The 25,891-nt window shown below is 35.9% G+C and overlaps 1 protein-coding gene across 50 annotated transcripts; it reads right to left on the reverse strand.

Annotated features, from left to right (window-relative positions):
• Window positions 1–1,669: 1,669 nt before the first annotated feature.
• On the reverse strand, window positions 1,670–25,515 carry LOC18446207 (ribulose-1,5 bisphosphate carboxylase/oxygenase large subunit N-methyltransferase, chloroplastic). 50 transcript variants are annotated; one of them, XR_016041905.1, is made up of 16 exons: window positions 25,164–25,515; window positions 24,757–24,866; window positions 21,149–21,212; window positions 20,888–20,998; window positions 20,650–20,709; window positions 19,472–19,579; window positions 15,400–15,469; window positions 14,546–14,589; window positions 14,342–14,422; window positions 11,870–11,905; window positions 10,480–10,628; window positions 7,801–7,979; window positions 3,674–3,946; window positions 3,298–3,386; window positions 3,040–3,188; window positions 1,670–1,960 (listed from the first exon to the last, which is right to left on the reverse strand). XR_016041905.1 is itself a non-coding variant. In XM_088848636.1 (16 exons), coding segments are annotated over exons 3-16 (1,182 nt in total). In that variant the 5' UTR covers window positions 23,026–23,263; window positions 24,757–24,866; window positions 25,164–25,503; the 3' UTR covers window positions 1,670–1,810. The 50 variants fall into 50 exon arrangements, 28 of the variants coding, with proteins under 28 accessions (XP_088704762.1, XP_088704761.1, XP_088704758.1 ...); XR_016041886.1 differs by having other exon boundaries at window positions 7,801–7,934; window positions 10,480–10,563; window positions 19,454–19,579; XR_016041888.1 differs by having other exon boundaries at window positions 10,480–10,563; window positions 19,454–19,579.
• Between the last annotated feature and the right edge of the window lie 376 nt (window positions 25,516–25,891).

The raw sequence follows: 25,891 nt of genomic DNA on the forward strand, positions 1-25,891 counted from the left end.
AGTGATTGTGAGTGTGTTATTGATTCGATTCGAAGTTCAAAAAAAAATTTGTCAAACTTCGTGACACAACTAAAAATATTTTATGACCTCCTTATAACAAAGATAAATGGTCTCCTAGTATACAATCTTTTTACATATTTAGTTAATCTTTTGCTCTAATTGGCATTCTTTTTCCACCTTTGAATGCTCCTTCTAGTCCTTTACTTTATATGTCAAACAAAATTTTGATTATAAAATTGAAATGCATAGATTTATTCATCTCCACATGGTCTTTATTGATCTAAAAAGCTTATGATTTACTTTAAAATTTGATTTGATGAGTGTTGAACAAGAATGGAGTCTCCAAAAACTACATCGACTAGTTAATATATGTACGAGAGAGCACAAACTAGTGTACAAACAACTAGTGGAGAGGCAAGTGAGCTTTCAATAACAACATGTCTACATCAAGAGTCAGTATTGAACCCATACCTCTTCATCTTAGTTGTGGACGATTTAACTAGAGACTTATACGATGACGTACCATGATGCATGTTGTTCGCGGATGCAATTTTGATCGATGAGACCCAAACGGGGTCAACACAAAGTTAGAACTTTGGAGATATGCTCTAGAATCTAAATGTTTTAAAATTAACAGGACAAAGACAAAGTACATAGAATGCAAGTTTTGTAATAATAGAAGTAAAGACGAAGAACTAGTTGAGATTGACAGCCAAAAATACCAAAAAGAACGTACTATCAACATCTTGGGTGGACAATCCAGAAAAAATAAAGAGAATGAGGAGAATATCGTACATAAAATTAGAATTGAGTAAGAAAAATACAGATGTGCAATCAAAGTTTTATGTCTTCATCACATACTAATGAAATTGAGGGACAAATTCTATAGGCAATCGTGAAACCAACTTTACTTCATGGAGTGAAATATTGGACGGTCAAAAAACATACCCATAAAATGAGTGTAGCTGAGACAAAGATGTTTAGATGTATGAGGACAAGACAAGGACTGAAAGAATTCAAAATGAATACATTTGAGAAAATTTAAGGTTGGCATCAATAAGCAATAAGATGTGATAATGTAGATATAGGTAAGCTGACCATATGTAGTACAAACCCAATACAATAATTGTTCGGAGGTGTGAGTTAGTTCAAATAGAAGGCTAAAAAATGATAAGGAGTAGATTAAAAAAGACATGGTTGCAAATAGTGAAAAAAGATACCAAACTTATGACTTTCTTGAGAGTATGGCCTTTTAATAAAGCAGAATGATAGATTAAGATTCATACAGTCAACCCCAATTAGTTGGAAAAAAGGGTTAATGATGATGATGACGAATGCATGGATTTATTACAAATGAATAGCATTTGTATGCAGGTCATTTGATCCATCTATTTTCATGCTACTCTACTTACTTTCTCATTATCACAAATTCGGTTTTCTAAAAACAAACATGCACATGCATGAGAAGGAGAGCAGAAAAAACTGGGCTATTGGCACCATGGTCGGGGTAGGCGGAGCTACAACATGATGTCAAGAGCACCCGTTCCAAGTTGTGTATGAAGAGAGAGAGAGCGAGAGAGAGAGAGAGCACAAAATTGCCTTGCAACAGCAATGTTCATCCCCTCTTTGAGAACATGGAGGACAGGAGGAGCATAAGTAAAACCACATAGATGACAAAATGCGCGTTAATTTTTTCTTTTTTGAATATACTATTGTAATCACATTGAGGAGACTAGATAGACATTTTTGCAGGGAAAGAAAGAAACCCTTTTTAGGTGAAGAGCAAAACTCAATGAAGCTTCGATAGTGGCTAACCCCCAGATAAGCTGGTGCAATAATTCTTCAACCACATGGATGCTGATCGAAGAACTCGCAGCTCTCCTGAAAGAAGATCAATTGCCATCTTTCTCCGCATTTCAAGTTGGCTGTTCTCAGTACACGTATTCTTCAACTGCATGGACTGCAAAGCACACAAATCAAAACAGAACCATTCAACACATAAATGGATATTTCTTCCAAATGACTGCCCCAACCACACAGACCATACCAAAGAAAATTTTGATTGCCAAAATACCACCACCTTTGCTTCCCCCTCCTCCCCTCTCTCTCTGTCATTCAAGCTTCAGGAGATGACAACTTGCTTTATGGAGGGATCAACACTTTTATAAGCACAAATAAGCGATTGAGAAGTTGGAGAGCTAAACTGGAGGAGTTCTAACATGCTCAGAGAACTTTGACATCTATTATTTTGTCTTATAATTTTGAATTTTGATATACCCATAGGATGAGTGTTGTAGAGATGAGAATGTTGAGATGGATGAGTAGTAAGACAAGAAAAGAAAGAATTTGGAATGAATATATTCGAGAGAATTTAAAGGTGATTCCAATAGGTGATAAGATGAGGGAAGGAAAGTAGACTTAAGAGGGTTGATCATAGGTAGTGTAGACCCAATACAGCACCGGTTCGGAGGTGTGATTTGATTCAAATGGAACTCTAAAAGGGTAAGAGGAAGACCCAAAAAGATATGGATGAAAGTAGTGAGAAAAGATATGGAGATTTATGTTCTTACTAAAGGTATGACCCTTGATAAAGCAGAATAGTATAATAGAATTCATGTAGCCAACCCCAAATAGTTGACATAAGACTCTAATGATGATGATCATTATTATCATTTTGTCTTCTGACAAATCAGAAATAATTGAGCTTAATTATTCCACTTAGAACATCAGCAAATATCTAATATATGTTTCCTCAATTTAACAATTCTTTAATCACTACACATTTGATAATTAGAAACGTTGGGTCAACACAACCCAAACTTAGACCAATGAAAATGGCTTTCCTTGTTTTTCTCTCTTCTTTTTTAAAACCTGAATCTCAAAATTAGTTTGAACTCAAAATTAGTTTGAACTTTGGAACCTTCTAAATACCGAGAAAAAGGATAATTCAATTACTAAAAACATAATTAAAATTTAGGAGCCATCAACATAGTCTCCCACTACTAGAATACGTAAACACAATAAAAGTAAAAAGACTACCAAAATGCAGGGAGAATATCCCTGCATCAGAGTCTCGATTCTTTCAAGTAACATTTGATGGGCTTCAATCTCCTTGATCTTATTCATCAACGGGCGCCGAGCAAGCCGTCCATCATTTTGAGCAGCTTCTCTCACCAAATCTTCCAACTCTATGGACAAGATTCATTACATAGCAAGCACGCACCATAGAAGTCATATTTCACATATTTATGAAAAAATAAAACCTAGTGAAATAGAAGATCAAAGAAAAGGGTTTACCCTGGCATGAAGTAGCAGTCATAACACGAGCGAAAGCACGCAGAGACAGTGGGATGCCCCTTCCCCATCCTCTCGCAGATTTTACTTCACTGCTTTAGATAATATCTTTCAGGAAGGGAAAAACAACATTTCTCAAGCAAGATCTCATGCAAAACAACAATAAAGCTAAAATCCCAAGGAGATCCATCCTCTTGGCAGTTAAAAAATACGATAATATGCCATATTGCTGGCATGGGCTCCTCAATGTACGTCTGGGTCTTACAAATATAGTTTTGATTAAAGATACTTCACAATACAACAGTAAAAACAAGAGAGGGGTATTTCCATTCCTAACTGCTGTGCCATGTTCCTTTGTGAAGAAGAGAGCAACCCTCACCTCTTTATTCATTGCAGCCTTGCTTTCAATCTGTGGAACCGACTCCTTCACCTCTTTGGCCTCTCCTAGGTTACACCTACTTCTCTTCTGGCACTCCTGAGTCTCTCCTTGGATTCTCATTGGCCAGAGGCAGGCAGGCTTCTTTGGAAAGCCTCCACGGCAGCAACCATCTGGGTAATATGGATTGAAAGAAATTCAAGGATTTCCCGAGGATCCTGGTGTGAAGCCTTGGATCGCAAACGATATACTTCATCTGTTTTCCTACCCTCATACCTGACCAAATGGGCTTGGTGAAAGAAAACATTGAAATACCCCTGAAATCACTCATTCTCTTGTGAACTTCCACTCTCCAGAGCATTTCGGACCGAAGTACTCTCTTAAGTTGTCTATAATTGTCATTCTACTTCTACAGATGTTGCAATATCTAGCTTGCATGGAAGCATAGCCAATAACCACCCGACAACTCACACTTAAGCATTCGTACAATTCTGAAAGAAATTAGCTCACACCTAAGTTCATTGAATGCATGTTTGTGATACCTCTGCCCACACCTAAGTTCATTAGACCACCACTTGTTTTTTTAATCGTTATTATTAAAACTGAGCCCAAAAGTGGCTTGGTTGAAGTCTGCTAGGCCCACCCTATAAGATGAAAGTGTCGGCTATCGATTTAAGACAACTTGAATAGTTTGCAGGCATACGAAGTGAGATGGATATGCACAATCAATAGAGATTGTGTTCCCTGCTGAGACAAATGAGGTTTTCGCTAAAGCACAATGCCAGTCTCAGTTATTTCTTCTATTTGTGAGGCTGCATGAGCATCTATTCTTCATTAGATTCCTACTCTATCTCTTGATGATGCCCTCTAATCTCCTTGGTGAAAAAACTTGTGTGTCGACAAAGCTATCCCACAGGATGTCAGCGATGTGGTTTGGCTATTCCTACTAGTCCTAAGCTCATGCAAGCGGAAAGAACACACCACTGTTTGTCGCAAAAACTGGGCCCTTTGGAATCCTCAAAATGCTGCTCGATGGATGTTGACAACACCCTAAGGCTGATAGAACGTTCCCAAACTCCATTCTCACGAATGTAACTAATCCGACAACCTTTGTTGCAGTTGACATTGTGGGCAAGAAAACTTCACTCCCAGATGACACCCTCTTTCTAAACCATGTACTTTTACATGCAGTGTTATCGAAAAATTTGTTTATAAAAATGATAATTGTAAGAGGTGCAAGTTGGCAAAACACACCGGTCTCCTTCTACCACAATAAGAAACCATCAAGCATTTCTCTTTACTTAACTTTGGTGTCAAGGGCCTTGTTTCTATTTTGTCAAACAGTCTACTACTACTATATCACATTCATTAATAAAATTTCAAAGAATCTATGGGTCTATTTTCTCAAACACGAATACGATGTGCTTAGATCTTCAAAAAGTATCAAACAATGATGAAACCATTTGAGAAAAGCATAAAACAAAATTTTTAGATCAGACTCACGAGGGATATGTTTCCAATAACTTCCAAGCCTATATTAGAGCAAATGATATTCTTCTTCTGTTTTCCTACCCTCACACCTGACCAAATAGCATTTTTGAACCGAAGCACTCTCTTATGTTGTCTATAATTGTCATTCTACTTCCTACAGATCTTGCGATATCTTTCTTGCATGGAAGCATAACCAACAACCGTCCAACAACACACATTTAAGTGGTCCTACAATTCTGGAAGAGATTCGCTCTCACCAACGTCTATTAAATACATGTTTGTGGTATCTCTACCCATAAAAAAGGGTGTCATTCCTTTTTATTCTTATTACAAAAAATGTTAGAATACTAGGCATATTTTGTTTTTTTAGCACATGATGCTTCCTAATGTTAGCTCAAACACTACTCCAACAACGCTTGCACCTGACTTCTCAATACCAAAGTCCAAAAGTGGCTAGGTCTAATCTATAAGATAAAAGCCTCAACCAAGCATCATCTGAGCTTATCACGGTCCAATATCACTGGGGTCCAAGCCAAGCTGTTAGCTACAGACCAAAAATCTTAAAACCAATTCCAATGTGGCCTAGACCCTGAGTCATTTTGAGCTTCATATGAGCTTAGTTACTATCCAATAATGGCCCAGTTCATAATCCAAGTTTCAAACTTTTTTTCTACAGACAACAATGTGATACATTTATTTCAAAGTTTCATACATTTCAACTTTTTTTTTCTTTTTTAATTTCTTAACATAAAGATTGAGATGTTCACATCCATTATATTTTAAACAATGAGATTTATTTGAAACAATATAAGAGAAAGAGAAGGATGACTAGATGGGTACTCGGCGGTGAAAAGAAAAGAAGGTACATAATTGAATAATAAGCTGCAAGAAATGAGTACCACAGAAAAATGAAATCTCATCGCATGGACTGAACAAGTGCTTACCCCTGGATGCCCAGTCAACTGCTGCACCTCAACACATTTCAAGAAGAACCAGCTAGCTCTGAGTTTGAGTGGCATTTCATCACTAATGCACTGATTCTTCAACATCAGTCAGTTTCGAAATCCATTTACCTGTCAGTTCAGACTTTAGACCACCACTTGGTTTTGCCTGAGCTTCATCCTGGTCATGGATCAATCATCCAGGTTTGGGTGGGCACGCACACTCCCCTAACCTTAAGAGGTTAGGCCAGGTCCGGTCTGGCCCAATATCACCACAATACAAGCCAGGCAGTGTAGAATATGGGTTTATATTACATTACAATGGAATAGGCCATACAAGGTTTGTATTATGATTTAAGGTTTATTTTCTCTAAACAAGGTTTTGATACATCTACTTATACAAAGTTTATATTATGAATTAAGGTTATTTTCGAGAATCAAGGTTTTGATACATCTAATTTAATTTCTTATCCTAAAGATTGTGAGATCCATCTTATTTGAAAATATTTAGATTTATTTAAAAATAAATAACTAACAAAGAGAAAGGGAAGGATGAGTTATTGATACTTGGTAGAAAAAAAAAGGGACTGCAATTGGTTAAAAAACTACAAGACTTCAGTACAAACGAAAAGAGAAATGGGAAGGGTCCTTGAAAAGTGATGTGTCATGACACTCATATTGATGTTACTCTCACAGACACCCACGCATTGATGTTACTCTCACAGACACCCACGCATGCATATGCTTACACCCATAAACTTGATAGGTGAGGCCAGGTTTGGCCTAGCCTTGCCCAATACAGCATAATAAGGGCCCAGTGGTGTTAGATATAGGTTTATATTCTACACCATAATGTAAGAGTCTATGTGCCTTTTCTTTTTGGGTTAAGAACATATCGTATTATGTACTTTGTAATAGAGATAAACTTGTCATTGACTTCAATATACAGCTTTATACAAACCCTTTCAAGTTTTCACAGGAAGTTATCAACACTTCATTCATATTCTCATGTTTACAGAAAGGGAAAGCAACCTAGACTAAGGCCCTGTCGAGTTCATTTATTGCACAGATCCTAAATCAAAGGCCGAGACTGACCAAACCAGACCAGTCACTAACTTTGTAAATTTGATGAAGGTATACAAGAGCTTCCCTAAATTTCCACGCAAACCTCACTGTTCATAAGCACCAGTTATATACAGGATCTGCTGCCTGGATGTTTGTGAAATAACTGGAGTGCCTAAACACCCTTCATATGTTAGACTCTGTTAACTATTTTCTTGTTAGTGCTTGCTTCATGCATAGATCTACTTGAACATCAACTCCTACATCACAATCCTCAATAGAATTCTGTTTTTATCACATGTAAAGGACCATGAGGAGGGAAAAATATAAACATAACATTCGGATTTTATGCTCATTGAATTTGAGTCCACACAGGCTTAATGACTAATAGAAGGGCAAAGTTCAGGAATAAATGATGGATACATAAGTCAATAAATCCACAATATATTATACAATAAAAAGGGAATAGCATCGTCTAGCTGCTGGTAAAGTAACAAAAGCAAGAAACCGCTTCCAGTCCTAAATGCTTCTATAGGATGAGTGAATTGGTCTAAACCACATATAATATCCACTTTAGATGTACAATTGGTCAAATACAAATCACATAAGCAAGAAAAATTCTCAATCAATACTCACCGAATTGTAAAATGATTCCCAACTGTCTCAATTCCATTTGCATCATCCATAGCTGCTATTTGGTGTTTATCCAAAAGCTCCAATTTCATTTCGTAAAACGGCTCAAACTGGGACATCCCAAACCAAATCTGAACCTGGTCGCAATTTTTCGTTATTTGGATTCTCTAGAAAATCTGAAACTAAAAAGGACACCTCAAGTAGGTTATTAATGCTTCATAAGATTCACAGGCAACTGTAATTTTGGAGCATCAGGCATAAAAGAACATGCATTCCTCAAATATGGGAACACGCAGAAAGCTTCAGTATGGATATAAATGCAGTCAACCAGCCAGGGGTATTTTCATACTTGGAAGGTATTATGCTGTAGCTATTTGTGACCCAAAGGCATCTTTGTCACACTCACACACACAAATATACATATATAGGGTGTGGTTTGTATAAGGCTGAGGCCCTAAACAATCAAAGTAAGGTGCACCTTCAAATAATGTAAAAAATATTGTTTTGGTACTAGAAATATTTGTAACGGCCTGAAAATTTATTTTCATCTCTAACTATAAAATTTAAAGCTTAAAAAATAGTGTAGATCGAGTAGATCTATGAACACTTGAAAATTAACAATCCAAGAAGTGCATTACAAGATGCACTATTTCTAAACTTGAAATTGGGCAATCATGTTTCATTGTTTGCAATTTGAGCAACTGCAGATATATCTGAAACTTCTTGTATTATCCACTGGAATGGAATTCCGGTTCTTCTAACCCATACAATACAGGTATTGTGGCACTTCTTGACCTATTCATGATAATTTCATGTGTCAAATTCATAATTTACAACTGTTTTTTGACATCACATTGACAGATTCACAACATCTCATTCAGACCAAATTTCTTTATTCTTCAAAGGATTTTCTTCATACAGCATTTAATGCTGACCTCTAATGCTAAAACATGGTTGAGGATGGTGACATGCTTTATTCGACTATAACCACACCGAATATATCTCGTGTTGAGTGGTAATTAATAGTACAAACACGAAAAACATTACATGAGGCTGCAGTTCATCAGATCATCAGACATGTTCAATCTATCTGGAGATGCACAGATCAAATGCAGAAGAAGATGCGAGAATGAAAGACCGGGGGAACACCAATATATTTTTCAGGATTATGGAAGGAACTGCTAGAAAACCAGGTTTAGGAGCAGTTCCTTCCATAAGCATCGAGGTTTCAGAGAGGAACCACCAGCTTAAGAACAAGATTCTTGCAAATGAGGTTCGTTCTACTCCTCGTTAAGGTTCCCATTTGTCCTCTTTATCAGATCTATATTTACCAGCTTTTGTTATCTAAAACGAGGTTGGTGGTCCTTGTCTCGACATGAGCAGATTGAGTACAAGTTATTTGATGGTCTTGGGAAACTCTTATTTCTTGATATCTCAACAGGTAATTAGTGTCAAAATTTACAGACAAAGCTGAGTCTTGGCAATAACTTCATGCAAAATGCTTCTCTCTGATCCTGGAGCTCAGGTTACTTCATCCAACCCTCCTTAAAGACTTTACTGGTGCTCTCAAGATTGAAAAGATCCAATTTTTAATGACAAGATAAAACACTTTGATATTCCATTCCATTCAAGAAAGGCAGGTTAATGATGTCATTTCTCTCTCACAAGTTCCTATAGAATATAAGGTTGCATATTTTTATTACAAAGTCAATTACCAAACACAAATTGAATGCTTTAGTGGGAAAGTTTTCACTTTTATCGGTTGATGCTCCAAGTTAAGGGAGGCACTGAGTGTTCAGTTCAGTGTGCAAGTCAAGTTTACTTTGGTATCAAAGTCTAGTATTTGCAATTTTGGATTGTATGTCTCTTACGTAGATTTGCATGGTTTAGGTATGCAATGTCTTTATATGATTTTTGTAAACGATTCATCTTTCTTTTTTCATGGCAATGAGAATATAAAGATCATATTTTCCAATAAGTCACTGGCCACAAACAGATATGAGCACTGAATAAACCAGTTGTCTGTTTTCCATTTTGAAGGAGAATATTGCCTGAATATATATATATACATATATATATATACATGTAATCAGGAATGTTTTCATCATTTTCATCCTTAAAGATGTACTGGTCTTTTGACCTTGTGTTTCTTTGTGTAACTATGCTATTCTCAATGGTGATGATCAATTCTCCCAGACTTGAGTCTATCTCTTTACCACTAGAGATTTCGAAACAATGACAAGAATCCCACAGCCCGATATACAGAATAGGAGATTTTTTTTCCCATCAGTATATATGCACTTTGACAGCTAACATAAGTGTGATAATGAACAATGAATTTCATTCAGCATGTAAAAAATAAAATTTTACACACACGAGCGTGCGTGCTGACACACCCACACACACACAGATGCAAATGAAATGCATTTCAATAGTCTAAGCACAGTCAGAAATAGCTCACTCAAGTAGCCTAGGTTACTTAATGTCAAACTAGGTTACAACAAAATGAGTTTATGATTTGCAGTGTTCTCTTGCTACTTTGCAGTAGATGACGAAAACAATTTGTTTTAGTGGAAGTAATGAGTAACTCAGGCATTAGATAACTTCTAATCTGTTTGAATTCCTCTTGCCAAAGCGACAATAATATGCAAATGTCTAACAGCTGAAACATCTGAATCTCACCTGGTCATGAGTGTTATATGGAAGTGTAAAACCATAGTCGAGTAAGAGCGAGGCATTTGAAAATTTTCCATAACTTATTAAAACCTGAAATAAAAACCTTTCGTCAGCAGCCTCCTACACTGACTGCTTGTTTTCATATCCATCTAAACCTGCCAAGGAAACAAATATATTGTAGACAGACTTGCATACTGGGTAACCAACATAATTTTGGTGGGTCAACTGTCAAGAATCTAACATGTGCTGCACCATTGTATTATCATTATTTCAAGTGTACCAGCACCTTGAAATATCACATTGCAAAGTCCACGAAACTTTGAAGAGTTAACATATGAGTTACTCTCTATTTATATGTCAAATCTGGTTCACTATAATCTATTGCTTTGCATGGATAAAGGGTCATGAAAAGATCCATTTATCTTTATTCTGATTATAGGAACAAAACCTTATCTAGGTAAAATTAAAAAGGAGGTTTGGGATCGATCCCTATCTATCTAAGATATTATTTACCACAATTTCATAAAGGGTTACCACAAGGCTGCAACCACTATAAGCAATATTCAGCCTTGATTTACGTCTGAGAGCACCATCTTCATTTACAGTCTTAATGCCAACACAATGGCAGAATAACTATTAGTTGATTCTATATCAAATGCCCACGAGAAGCCAAGCATAACATCATTTTTCTAATGATAGTTATATGTAGTTGCTGTGATTCTTTTACAAATATTGCTAGAGTTGAATTCCTGTGAAGTTTAGCAGAATCAGTATGGGATTTTATGAAGGTACATGATTTTATATGAAGTCATGCATGGTGATCAAAGTTAATACTGGAATAATATGAAAGTGAAGAAATGCAAGGAAAAGTTTTAGGAGGCACACTATTATAAGCAGGCTGTTCTTTCACTACCATATAGAAAATATAATAGGATTTATTTACATGAAATCACAGGATGTTTAGCATTTACAGACTGCCCCTATTGCATACAGACATATTAAAGAACCAAAGAAACCCATAAGTCATTGATGACGTAAAAATTAGCCAGAAAAGAAGATATGCTTTTTCTTGTTATGACTGTCTGTTTCTCTGGTTCCAACTTCCCAATATGTAATTGTAGGCACCATACTAGTCTCCCTACTAGTCTCTCTTTCACGAAAAGAAAATACAAAAATTGTACCTAAATAGCATAATCCTTCTATTGACCTCCACTTAGCCTAATATCTTTCAATTTATCTTCATAAAGTACAGGCTTTCGTTTTGGAAAATGAACCCCCACCTTACTTCAGAATCAACTGCAGATATCTTCAAAAAAGATTTCTCAAGCAAAGCGATCCAACGAAATCAACATTAATTAAAACTATTGATGAAAGAAAGCAACTAGGGGTTCCCTACCTCTTCACCAGCAGAATAGCCCCGATCGGCAATAACCTACAGAGAATAGCAATAATGATTACAAAGACATGAAAGATAAACTACTAGACTTTCTACTTGCCATGGTAACTTCAACTAAAAAGATAAGCTTCGTACATATGACGATTACTAGATAGAGAACTTTCTTTCTCAATTCTGGGATACACTAAACCAGTCCTTACAGGAATGCACATCATTCTGTCATCTAAAAGTTTCTGTAGACTTAAATTTTCCAGATTAGATCAGAAAGATAAGATGGAGGAATTGAAGCAGGTGCTACTCCATGCAATAGGAGAGTGCAGCCGAGAGCCTTGGTCATCATAACTAGAATGGCCTGTCCCTTAGAAACTTCCTTCTTGGTAGAAGCAGGAATGAAAGTGCCCAAAGGAGATAGAAAAGTAAACTTCGAACACTTTGCAAATCAAAAGGGAGCGGGAACATAACAACTGGAGAAGAATCCTACTTCTAATGGCGTATACATTCTTGCAAGAACAGCCAAAGGGACATAGACAATGAAGGTAAAAGTCCATGAATAACCATATAGAAAAAACTTGCATACAAACAGATTGTAATCATTCATCAATTTACACTCAGCAATAAGTCCATTAATATAATCCCAATGTGTGTAGATAAAACTAAATTCTGTAGGCTAGTAAGCTACTCATAGGAACTAAAAAGACCATGATGTGATGCATTTGATTCTTCATACCAATGATGAATGGCATCTATTCAACACAGTCATACACAACAACGTTGAAAAAAATCACTCTAGCCAAAATTCATTCTTCAAATGAAATGAAGGCTTTGACTACTCCTTTAAGGGAAATCTCACAAAATCCCTTTTTTTTCCCGTTTTTTTTGAGGGAGTAGTTCTCATAATCCCCTGTGACATGCAACTAAGGCTTTGTTATAGAATTTTCTTCGATGTGGTGCACTTGTTAGAATAGACTCTTAGATTACTAATAGCATGAACCAGTCCAGTTATTTATTCATTATATCAAAATTTCCCAACATCGAAATTTGCCAGAAGAAGCAGATTCTCTTTTATTTCAACTTTTTGCGGTAATAATTAGACTTGATTGTTTTCACCGCCAACACCAAAAAAAAAAAGATGATAGTACTCATTGAAAAGGAATAAGAGCATGATGGTTTTTCCTACAGTTTGAACTCCTGCAGTTATGTGCCAGACGAAAATTGATCAGCACAATTCACCATCATTCCACATTAATAAGACAAACTGGTACAATTCATCTGCAGATTTCCTTGTAACAATCATCATTACTACTTAACAGAATCCATAGTAAGAATACTAAAGGATATTAAAGATTACTCTTTTAAAATAAACAAGAAAGGTGCATTACTTTTTCCAGTGAAAATTGCAAAATGCTAATGGAATATCTTCCGTTTTCTCACTTTATTTATTTTCAAAAAATTAATTTGTTTGATCATTAAAGGAAAAGAAGAGTACATATTTGAAAACGAACCCAAGTTTTAAAAAAATGTCCATAACAGAATGGAACAGGCTGGTCAGCCTCCATTTTACATTGGTAATGCCTATTATAAAGAAAAATAGAGTGTTTTGCCAAGAAAGAAGAGGCAAAAACAGAAATAGACATAGCAGCCGATATTTACTCTATGGACCCTATTTTGTACACCCAAATGTTACTTTTGTATAAAATGTCATGGTTGGGGGTATTGGTGCAACAAAAGCCATTATTTCTGCCATTTTCTAAACGACGAGGAAAACACCAAGTCATTACTCATAAGATACATCACTATTCTCCAATATAATTATCAATATTTAGTCAATATAGATTTAATTTTAAGGAAGATGGAAGCGCTCATATAAATAGAATTCCCAAGCTTGAGTCATCCTGGTTATATTGACAATGAGTAATCTCGTTAATCATATTCCTTTGTCCAATACAATGTAGTAGTACCACCCAATACAGTGTATTTTCAGATGAGGGCAAATGCTGCTCAGACTGCAAACCAACAAAGAAATTTATGAATGATGGTTGTATATGTCCATTATAAGAAGCAAACTTGTTAATAATACAAAGCAACAACAATAGAAATTTTCTATCCATTGTTGAGAATTACAATATTTTGAAAATAACAATAAAAAGGTTATGTTGTTTTGAAAATATTAGCTGAAGACCCAAAAAAAATTTCCGATCAACAATAATGATCAAGTATAAACATTAGAAAGAGACGTAACAACAGCTTCTAAGACCACAGTCAGATAAGATCAACTTTGACAAGTGCACATCCAATGAGAAAAATGATTAAGCTGGAATGACGAATAAGCCATGTAATACAGAATAACTCTTCAAGGACTTACCAAGGATATGTCTTAAAGTCTTAACAATTAGATATATTGGTTTATGAACCAACAAACCTACCAATGAGCTTAACTAAGCAGAGGACTTGGAAACGTTAATGATAACAAACCTCTGATATTTCTTTATCCTCATTGCTGAGTAAGGTTCCCTCAGACCGTCCATCATGATTTAGAAAGTCCGCAAATGGTATCTACATAAGTTACAAAATTAATGAAGAAGCTACATTGGTACATCACTTGCAAAGCTCAAAACTTACATTTTAAAGCACAAACAACCCCAATAATGATCTAAACACTTCAGAGTCTGTCAATACCAGAGAAAGCTCTTTAGATGATGTTCCCCAAGCGCGTGATTCCACTGCATGATTATCAGAAAGAAATAATGCACGAGAAAATAAGTTCAACAATAAATTAATGTGAAGAAGAGAATAGTTTCCAGACCCATGATTGCTTACAGAAGAAAAAACCATGCATGATGCCCAAATATGTAACTAGGACCGGATTCATAGGCAGATCTATATTAATAGGCCTGTTAGGTTTTCATGCATTAGATAACCCAGCTATTCCTCAAACCCAAAAGCATTACATAGAAAATGCTAAGGAATAAAAATAATGCATGCGTCAAATCAAAGAGTTACATAATCTGTCAATAGAATTATATGCTCTAAGAAATATTGTTTTCAACGGACAACTATCAAATGAAATAATTGTTGACGTCAAAGTGATGAGCTGGTCATAAAATGTATAATAAGAAGCTTCTGTAATTACACTCAAATTGTCACCACAAAAAGCTGGACCGTGGGAGATGGAGGCTAGTGGTGACCCCAACAAATCAATCACAGATGAGTTGAATGGACATAGAGCACTATTAGCTCTTTGAACTTAATTTTCATACTGTATCACAATTTTGTATCTCAAAGAAAACAAGATCAAGCTCACAAAAGAAGAACAGAAATACAGAATCCTGTGTTTTGCTACCAATCATCTGAACCTCTAGCCTGATTAGCACTTGAATTTACAATAAGATACACTAGTGAATAGATGATGCACTAACATACTGATAATCTATACTTTTCTCCAAAAAAAACATACTGATAATCAATCATGTGATTTAGATGCAAAGGAAAAGAATTACAGAGCTAGTAAAATTTAACATAAAGCTTCCTACCTAAAGCATATGCATGCATAAATTTCTCGAAGGTCACATCTCTGCAGTAATGAGGGAGGTGTCCAAGAGCCTGAAATCATGATAAATTTATATTCCTTAACAAAAATAACAGGCCTACATCACATGAATGAACATGAGATTTGGAGTAGGAGCAATATGTATGCACCATTTCCATGAATTAGAGCATGGAAACACAGAGTTCCAGATTATGCACATAGAATTAAGAAAGACATAACTTTAAATAGTTGTGCATTATGTGTTACAGACAATGAAAAGAGGTGAGAGGAAAAGTATCAAAGAAGAGGAACGGAAAACATCAATAATAGTTAAAATGTCAGTAAAAACTGAATCTCATTGACTCTCCTATAGGAATAAAAATTCTAACATAAGATAGGAGGGGGGAGAGAGTTACAACAAATCGATTATCATATGATCAAGTCAATTATTTTTATATAAACAAAATTACCAACAACCATCTGTACCTAAATCAACTATTATTTCTTATTAAGAAATTTTTAAATGTAAAGTGATCTCCCATTCTTTCTTCAATAGTTGGCACTGATATACCCCAATTTACTTTTTTTAAAATAAAAAAAAATACAAGTAAAGATCTAGATAAGGTTTTGACATTTAGGTACTCGAGATAATCATATATTTTGTTCATATAAAATGATTCTTAGTCTAATATCGGCACTCCTACAAATTGAGTTATCATGTTGTTACTTTTAGGTGGATATCAATCCTAAAAACATGAATTAGAAAACTCCAGGATTTTAATTTTAGGGAAGCAGAAACAGATGACTTAGCATTTGCAAACACCACACCCATTAATTGTAACATTTAAATGAATTGATTAAAAAATTTAAATTATAGATGAGAAAGGAAATTTGGACAAATTATTCCAGGGAAACAAGAATTATGGGAATAAAGTACCACACTTGCCTACCCCAACTCATATTTAGTAATAAAACGTGGACTAATACCTTTTGTGTGATAGAGAAGCATAGGCTGCAAATAATTGCTTATATTCAAAATCAAATGCTAAGGTAAGAAATTCAAAAGATAATGATATCCAAAGAGTTTATATACAACAAGCATTGGAAAAATCAACACAAAATCAGAGAATGTCAATTAACCTTAGCATGCATCTAGACATGCATATGTTGAATAAAGAAGAATATGCTACAACAAAACCTAATAATGATTTTGGTGAACAATTTTCAAAACATGGAGTCTACTTTGAATTGGTCAAGCCTATTCGGAAAGTAGCATATAGTGGCTGGAATCAGGCGAGCTCATGACATATCATGATCATCGCTGGTTTGCCATTCGAGTCCGACCCAAATAAGGTGTTCTCTAAAGCAGCAGGATCAATAAAAGGTTGACAAAACGGCTTCCAACCATTTCCTTGGATAAGCTAAGAGGGAGCTGAATGTATAGCTAAAGAAGAGTGGAAGTTGGTTGACTCTTTTGAGGCAGCTCGTTTTGTAGCAACCAGTTCTCTGATTTAGAGTTTCCCTTTTCGAGTAACTCTATTTCCATATTCATCTCTGTTTGCCTGTGACAAGTGACCCCCTTTTTATGAATAGCACATAGCCTGATTTGATGGGGGTGTCAGACCATCTTACTAGGTTTGTCATCCCTCGCTTACCACACAATAAATGTAGGAGGGCAATTATATAACATACAGCCCTGTCCCATTGAAAAATTATCCTTCCATTATTTGCATCAGTTTTAATTTTTGTAATAAAGGACTGTCGTCCCATTCAATGACAATTTTAATTATTTTAACAAATCTCCTTCCTCTTTTATCACAAGGAAAAAGGGGAAATAAGAGGGGAGGCAGCAAGCTCCTCGTTTGAATTGATTGGCAGTATTCAATCTTGGGACAAGCTCCTTCCTAATGAAAAAGAAAAAGACTATTGGGACAAGCTCCTTCCTATGAAAAAGAAAAAGAATAAAAACATGAAAGTGAAGAAAAGGCAAATGGAAGAGGAAAGTAGCAAATTTATGAAGAAAATGGACAAAGAGAAAGATGATAACACAAACATAAAATCCAAAAACAAGATAAATGAATTTATCAAGTATGCTTTCTCTATTATTTTGTTTCTAATAACATTGTTAGTACATTGAGTTCCTTATCTTACTTTATGATGGACTGTTCTCTGTGAATTACACTTTTTCATGTCCCTTTTTATTGTTTGGTGCTCATTACTATTTTTAATATAATTCGATGTAGTGAACCTTACTTTATGTTGGAGCTTTTTTGTAAGTCAAGAAGGAAACTTGGACAAACAAGCAGTAGATTAAAGAAAGATGAGAAGTGCAGCAAAGGACGGCTAAGATATTCACTCTAATTGGAGGAAATGGCACGAATTAAACAGGTGCATTCATAAACTAAGTCAATTTCTTTGGAACTGACGATAGCACAGAACTAAAATCAAAGTGGGTGAAAGATATTAGGTCAGACACAAACACACACACATGCATGCACACATGTATAAGTAAAAGGATTTGGTCCACTAGATTGTTACAATGTTTTCCCTAGCTCAAAATCATCACTAGCAGTGTTCCTAAAAATGCCGGGTGGCACCTAGGTGGTCAGGGGGGTCCAGGCCGCCCTGGACGCTTAGAAACTAGGCGGCCCAGTAGAATAAAAAGTCGCTTTAAGGTCATATTTTGTGTAAAAAATTAAGAAATACATATTGAGACATATTTTAGTCCATAATACCATGCATTTCAAATTCCAAACTCAAACTGTTAAGTTTAAACTTCAAACCAGCGATTAGAGGATTAGACCATATCCATTGTCTATACCATAATCCAAACTCCATGCACTTCATAATCCATGCCATAATCCAAACTCCATAGTCCATACACAAAAAACCATCTAATAGACCTATTAAATCTCCAAACTAAATCTAATATCAATCGGTGATGGTTAGATTGATTTCTCATAACTTTGAGAAACCCTTTGACCCTATAGAAATCACAAAAATCGAGTTTTTTGACTCTAATGGAGTTTAGGTTTGAAATGAACCAAAACCCCACTTTTTACAATCTTAATTTTATCAAATAACCCAAAAATGCCCCTCAACAGCGGGCATTTTCGTCCCTAAGCGAGGCGCAGACCCTGAGCAGCTGCCCAGGGCTAGGCATTGGGCACCCTCCTGGTGCCCAGTCGCCTAGGTGGCCACCTAGGGGCAGGCCGCCTACTTTTACCGCCTAGGCCAGGGCAAGGCGCTCAGGTCCCCCAGGACTGCTGTCGGAAATCACCGCATTTTCTATTAAAAAAAAAGATTTCCTACTTTTTTTTTCAAATTTTTCACAATCTTGTTTGCAAATGATATATGGTGAACACTTTAGGAGGAGACCATATGTTTTTCTGCACATACACGCCCACACACAGCCACCCACCCACACACAGACTGACACAAGCACACACACTCACACAAACAAACACATACACATAGAGTCTCAAAGTGAATATATATATATATATATACACACATAGATATAGGAGCCTTCAAAACACTCTATAAGCATATCTTACCAATTTGAGAGCATAAATGAGATAAGGCTGTTAATTGGAGCCCAAAAGGCCACAAATGACAAGTGTACCCACTTTAAAACAAAAATTCACAAGATATTGAAGATTTGAGAAGCAAGGGTTTAGATAAACTTTCGGAACTTATTCCAGTGAGACATGGATGTCTGTCACTAGTTACTCAATTAGAGCTTTTAGAACCCAACAAGAAGATAATTAAGATATAGAAAGCCCACTAGCTAATTTAATAGATATGCAAGCCAAATTAAGAACAACTAAATCCAGATTCTAGAATGACTAACACGATGGTTAAGACAGTGATAACCTTTCCACCCCTTCTACAGACAAGAAACGAAAAGAAATATATATGCAAAGCAGCATATGAAATCCTTGCTATTTTAAGGAAGATTCTCTTACATAATATTGGAGATGAAACATTAAACGCATTAATGAGAGAACAAGATAAAGACAAGCTAATTGAAAAGGAAATAGAGGCTGCAATACTACCCAGAAGATAATATCAACCTGTTGCACAGCTATGAAATCCTTCTCTATGCAAGCCTTGTGATGGATAGTCTCTTGATATACTGGACTACACTGAACCATATCAAGTTCATCTTTACTCCAGAATACCTGAAAGGTTCTTGTGAGATCCTAGTAGACTGTAACTAATGTAAAAGGATAAATAGATGGTTCAGATGGGTGCTGCATTCTAACAAGTATTACAAACCGTTCTAATTTTAGAGGGCTAGTGGACAGGTTTAGAACAACATTTCATTTTAACAATCCAGTTGCAGTGCAAAACTAAAATTTACATAATAATTGCAGTGAAACAGAAAGCAATCTAGTGAACATAAGGAAAAGGATCTAGTATTTAAATAGTCAAGAATGAGGCAAAGGGGACAAAATTCCATTTTCCTTGGGTAGAAATGAAAAGTACAAAAATGAGAAAAGAAAATAACAAAATCCCCCATAGTTAGAGTTCTCAATCTACTATCATTTGATCTAGCAAATTTGGCATGCTAAAAAATAGTGCAAAGATAATATACATATATAAACATGCTTAGGAAGACATTAATTCTTCCTTTAGAGTTGCGTGGGCAGTCTGCACAACAAGAAGAAACTGGAACACTTTAAAGACTTGCACAAGGAGCTTGCTTCTGTCTGCATCACCTCTTCATTTTAGAATCAACTGAGAAACAGGCGAAACAGGACATGAGACACCATATAAACCTCGTTTCACTCTTCTCGCAGGAAATTGTGGCCAGCAAAGGATATTCTCATTTCTGAGGCCCTGGAGTTTTGGGGTAATCCCCTGTTGGCCATCTCAACATTGAATTAAGTATGCTTGTGATTAGTATTAAAGAATGGGGAAAATAACGTAGTATTATATGGCTCTACATGCTTGATTATTGTATATTTAATGATAGGATATAAAAAATACGAATCATTTTACTGATTAAACATATCATATGTTTTGCATATTTTTCCAACTCATGCACTCTGTATAATTTTCAATTTCCAAGACCATAAAGCCCCACTTGTCTACCTTGCATCCATAACTCACCTCCATAGGAACCAAGTTTTGCTGACCTATTTTAACCACCATAATAGGAAGCCATTTTAGTGCTAATATTTCCAAACTATCATTGTAATCATAGTATACGAAACCATCTTTCACTTGATCAAATCAACATGCCTACCGTGCTATGAAGCATACCCATTTGAGGGAGACAACTTATATATGGCTCCCATTCAGATGCCTGCACAAATGAAAAATGATGAAAATTTGTTCTACTATATTGATTTCCCCAAACATTTTTATACCGTTTCAAACTCCAATAATCAAAAGGTCCAAATGGTACAACTTTCTACAAACAAATTGCCAATGATCTTATCCACTTGATTACTCGTGAAGTAAGCAATCAATTTGGACGATACCTGGCCCAGATTTTCTTCAAACAAAATAAGCAAAGCAAGTCGAGCATGGCTGCTTGCAGCATCTCCCAAGAAACGCTGAATTTCTGGCAGGATGTTATCTGATCTTAATTGCTGCAATCCAGAATCATGAGAACAAAGAATTTAGGAGCTATATTCCAGTGCCAATATGAACCACAATCATGAAAACAAAGGATTTAGAGCAATATTTTGATTACAACAAATTGACAACCATAAGAGGTACAATTATAGAGCTGAACATACAACGCTGTAAGGAATCTTCAAGATGCAATCTCCAGAATGTATACACCTTGAAGCAAATAGTGACCTGCATAAAGAATTTGATACATGAAATGCTACAAAACAAGTTTCAAAAATGTTAAAGATAAACACATGGATGTCGTCACATGCACCCTTGAATTCAGACAGACATACATCAAAACAGACCCAAGCACGCAGACATGCATACACTCACGTTACATCTAACGTGTATATATATACATAATCCAACTCATAATCATGCATAATAGAAGGAATAATCCTTTCACCGCATATTCTAAATTAGCCAGTCAATGGAAAAATGTTATTGACACCCGAGTCTGCAAGACAACCGCCATGTCGACAGACCTTAAAAGGATATACTAAATATTGTCTTATTCTTTACATCATCTCTTCTTCAGTTGCATTTACCACCATCTTTTGTCCTAATCCAATACAACCGTCAAAGGCCTATTCATGACAAAACTTGGAAACTAACAGAGAATTTCATCTAGAAAAGGCATCCCTACAAAGAAATGTCTCGTTTAGGTTTACGTGTGTTCGATTTGAACAAGCATGGGCTAAGAAGATCCTCTAGCAAAACAGCTTCTCCTGAAAGAATGTTACATATTCTGACTAATTCCTGGCTAAAACTCATGCTCCCATGTCTTTCCCTATCGAGGATGCTTATTCAAAAGTTACACCTAGAAAATATTGGCAAGATGTAGTGCACCAGGATATTTACAGCACTAAAAGGAATACTAGGGACCTAGTTCAACTATCCCTTGGGAATAGGACTCTTGGAAGCAAGTGGATATATGTACAGCTGAACTTTTATTTGGTACTTCTTTGGAAATGAATATTGCAAGTGTCATTACAGAAGGCTAGAAGCAAGAATATGTCATTCATAACAAGAAACATATGCTCCAGTTGTGAAATGACTTGTCAACTCCTTGTATCATTGACAAACAAAGTCAACCCCCTTTGGAAACATTAGCATGTTTCCAAAGCAACCTCCGCCTTTGTAAATCTATAACACACTGGCAAAGCAACCTAAGTCAAAGCACTCTAGAGACGAGTAACCTCTGTCATAGGAGGGAGTATAAGCCAAATGAGCATCACCCCCCAAAAGCTTGGAATTAAGAGTCATATCAGATCGAAGTGAAGAATGCTTTTCTTCACATGTATATGGAATCATCTTCTAGATATAGTTCAGGCAATCCCACTTCATTATTTAGAATATGAAAAGTTTTAGATGGTTTAAATAGGCTCCATGAGCCTGATATCAGCAAGGTAATGGCAATCATTCCATGTTTGTTTACCACACACATAGAAGCAGTGCAGTGTTACTTGGTCATGTTGATGAATTACTTCTACAATGACGATAGACATGAATTATATCGCATTGAAAACTTTTCTCCAGTTATCATTTCAGAAGAAAAATTTGAAATATGTAAGATATTTTTGGGACTTGAAACAATGAAATGTCATAGAGGATATGTAATCAGTCAGCACAAAGGGGCTCGGAATTAGTTCAAAGCTACAAACAAGCCACAAGACCTCTCATTAATTATCACAACAGAGTTAATACCCATTGACATCAAAATTAAACTTTCTACTATCCGTGGAGATGACTTTTCTCTTTTAATAGGTAATGAATTGAGATAATTTCTTAGATCCAACTCATTACTAACATCTTGTGGGGAATTAGGTATCTTAAAAACAATAATGCCAGAAATAATTCGATTGTTATTATTAGTCTTGTGTTCTCTAACCATCATAGACTACATGTGTCAATAGCACACGGGTCATAAACTGTTAACTAGCAAAACTAGCAGCCAGTGCTTGTTAATGCGGAAAACCAAGTCACATTTATCATACATTTATAAATTAACCATCTCATATTTGTGGGTGCACAAGTCAACTAGAATACCCAGCTTCCAATGCCAACCTATCATCAAATCATATATGATAGTTGTTGATTCTCTTTTCTTGTATTGACGTCTTCTCTAGAGTACATGCAATGACAGTCAAGTCAGCAATGACAGTCAAGTCACAGTCTTGCTCCATGACCTTGAGATACCCTCATGAACATGCATCAAAGCAGCACAGCACATCCATCTATACATCAAAATACACATGGATTAACATAACAAGCTGAACTTGGGATTATTGCAATGATAATAGAAATCAAATGGTTGATTGGCCATTGTTTTTCACGCTAGATCATATGCACTTCCAACATTATGCATAATGAATGCAGACTAGTTGAATATTTATTTAGACAGGGTGTGTGTATGTGTGCATGTGTGTGTGTGTGTGTGTGAGAGAGAGAGAGAGAGGGAAAGAGAGACACTCGTGCAGAATTATCAAACAACTCATTTAGAGACATAGCTCAACTGAAATGGGAGGCTGAATAGACAGGCTATATAGAGAACAAATTTTGGAATCTAGACAACCATGGTAACAGACAAATGTTCTCCAAACACTTGAAATCATTGCTTTATAGAGAAGCATGGGTAAGCTGCGAAGCTAGTTAGTTGAGAGTTAACTATGCGTCTAGGAGATTCTGTTGTATGTCCATGTTTTCTAGAAACACCACGTGTCATCTCCTTGCTTCGATAAGGCTATTTTAAACTAATGTTTTTTGACTTGCCTTGGGCCTCAGACTTGGCCCTAGCCCAAAGCAAGTAACTCAGCCGAGTCCAAATGGACTCAACCGAGTAGTGTACATGGCCAAAAGGCCCTAAACTTTTTTTAAAATATTCAAAAAATTGTTTAAAAACAATATAAAAATTGTAAAACTAAAACAAAACTAAAGTCAATATAAAAAGTCTAAAATCTCCCTATCTATATATATATATATATATATATATTAACATGGATTTGGAAAGACTTGATCTATGGTTGGACCATTGGAGATATGTTAGAAAAATCCAAAAATATAGGAAAATACAATAATCAGACATATGACAAGAAAAACTCACAACTCATTGTAAAAAAATCAAATAACACAGCTCTTATACATTCATTTTTTATATATTTTTACGATTTTAAATTTTTTAAATAACTCGAGTTGGACAAGTAGTAGGCTCAGCAAGGAGCCAAGTCCAAGCTACGCCAAGTCCGAGTAACTCGGACTCCGCTGAGTTTCAAATCATTGTTTTAAACGACCAAAGTGCAATGCATTGTCATTCCTTCATAAGAAAAACATAAAAAGATCAAGAAATAGCATCGCCCGGCAATTGAATATTACCCAGCCATGCAGATGTTTCAACGAACATCACAAATTAAGTATCGAAAACCCTACAAAGAGCATATCAATGACCTAAGCAAATTGCGAAATTACAAGCTCCTCTAAGACCATCCACGAAACAGTTACCTCTCTATCTAGTATCTACCAATTTAAAGCTCACAAATTTAATACAATCTTGAACTCATACATGCATGAAAGAACAATTAGACAAACAAAGTGCAGAGAAAACTTGCACACATAAAGCTCACTCACAGATGACAACTAAAAAACTGTAACTTTAACGACAACCCAAGATTCTGGTCCATCAAATTATCTGAATTTCACTACACAAACATAGAATTCAATCACAAGCTGAAACCTTCCATGAGTTGAACTTCCTATAGAAAGCACCGAGGAAACTTCAATGCCTGCCTTCCTCTCCAACCATGGCAAGAATTCATCACATTCATTTGTTGAGCAAGGCAAAACCTATTCCAATTTAACAAGCATAATGATCTCAATAGAGCTTAAACATGTAAACATGACTTAACTTCAAGTTGAAGAATTAAGAAAATATATTCAGGCAAGTGGAGATATAGAATGAATGGATATAAATCCTCTTAGACTCAACGATAAGCCTGAAATGTGTTCGTATAGTTATAAATTGCCTAGTACCACAAGCCTCTAGAAAAATAAAAATAAAAATAAAAATATGGATCCAGACTAAGATGAAGCTCCATATTTTCTCCACAGATAAAGAGTATGAAACAACACGAGCTCACAAACCTTAGCAGAGTTCCCAAAACTAAACTGAACACTCAAAAGAACAGTGGCCCGTCTTGGCAAGAACGCAGCGCCAAACCTTGTCGAGGACAACATTTCTGCATTCCACTCAGCGATCCATGTCCATTCGTCCCTTTATGATCAAAACTCAGGCATTTGACTCCACGAAAATCTTGCAAACCTTCACCTGACCATTACAGAGAAAACTCGAGCTTGAGGTGCAAGAAATTAGGGTTTTTAATGGGAGTTCCAATGCGACATTTAGGGTTTTCAGGGGAGGCTTGGAGCTCCCCTGCAATGGGGGGAAGGAATGTCCGAACTACTGAAGCATGTCCTCTTAATTAGCAGAGGAGATGAGTTTGTAGTATGGACTATCAAGCTTAATGGCGCGGGAAGTCCTTTCGACGGTCCAGATTCGAGTACGTGATTACAAAGGGAAGCATACAATATAATCCATGCTCATTTACATGAGATCATCACCATCCCATTAATAGGTTGGACGGTGATGGAGGGTGTAGATCACACCATGAAGGTTGATTATTTTGTAGTCTAAGGGAATTCCTCAAAACACGTAACCATACTAGCCCTGTGAACTCATAATCCCTATCAAACCACGAAACATACCAAAAAAACCCGAATCATATCAGAATTTGTTAGTTTTGCCTAAGTTTATAAAGAACAACACATAAATACCTAAAAATGATAGATCATGTACTTATCTCATGTTTGAA

The sequence above is a fragment of the Amborella trichopoda genome, chromosome 10 (genome assembly GCF_054954075.1).
Source record: "Amborella trichopoda isolate Santa Cruz 75 chromosome 10, AtrichopodaSantaCruz75HAP2 v2.0, whole genome shotgun sequence".
In the NCBI taxonomy this organism is placed as follows: Eukaryota; Viridiplantae; Streptophyta; class Magnoliopsida; order Amborellales; family Amborellaceae; genus Amborella; species Amborella trichopoda.

What these genes read in the sequence shown, in the direction of transcription:
- LOC18446207 (XM_020674835.2), bottom strand. Translation starts at nt 25,256, where the DNA reads ATGTTGTCCTCGACAAGGTTTGGCGCTGCGTTCTTGCCAAGACGGGCC. An exon ending in GGAAGTTCAACTCATGGAAG is followed by an intron (nt 21,213 to 24,756) that starts GTTTCAGCTTGT and finishes TTCTTTATGCAG; the next exon opens with GTCACTATTTGCTTCAAGGT. An exon ending in AGGTTGATATTATCTTCTGG is followed by an intron (nt 15,470 to 19,453) that starts GTAGTATTGCAG and finishes TCATGATTTCAG; the next exon opens with GCTCTTGGACACCTCCCTCA.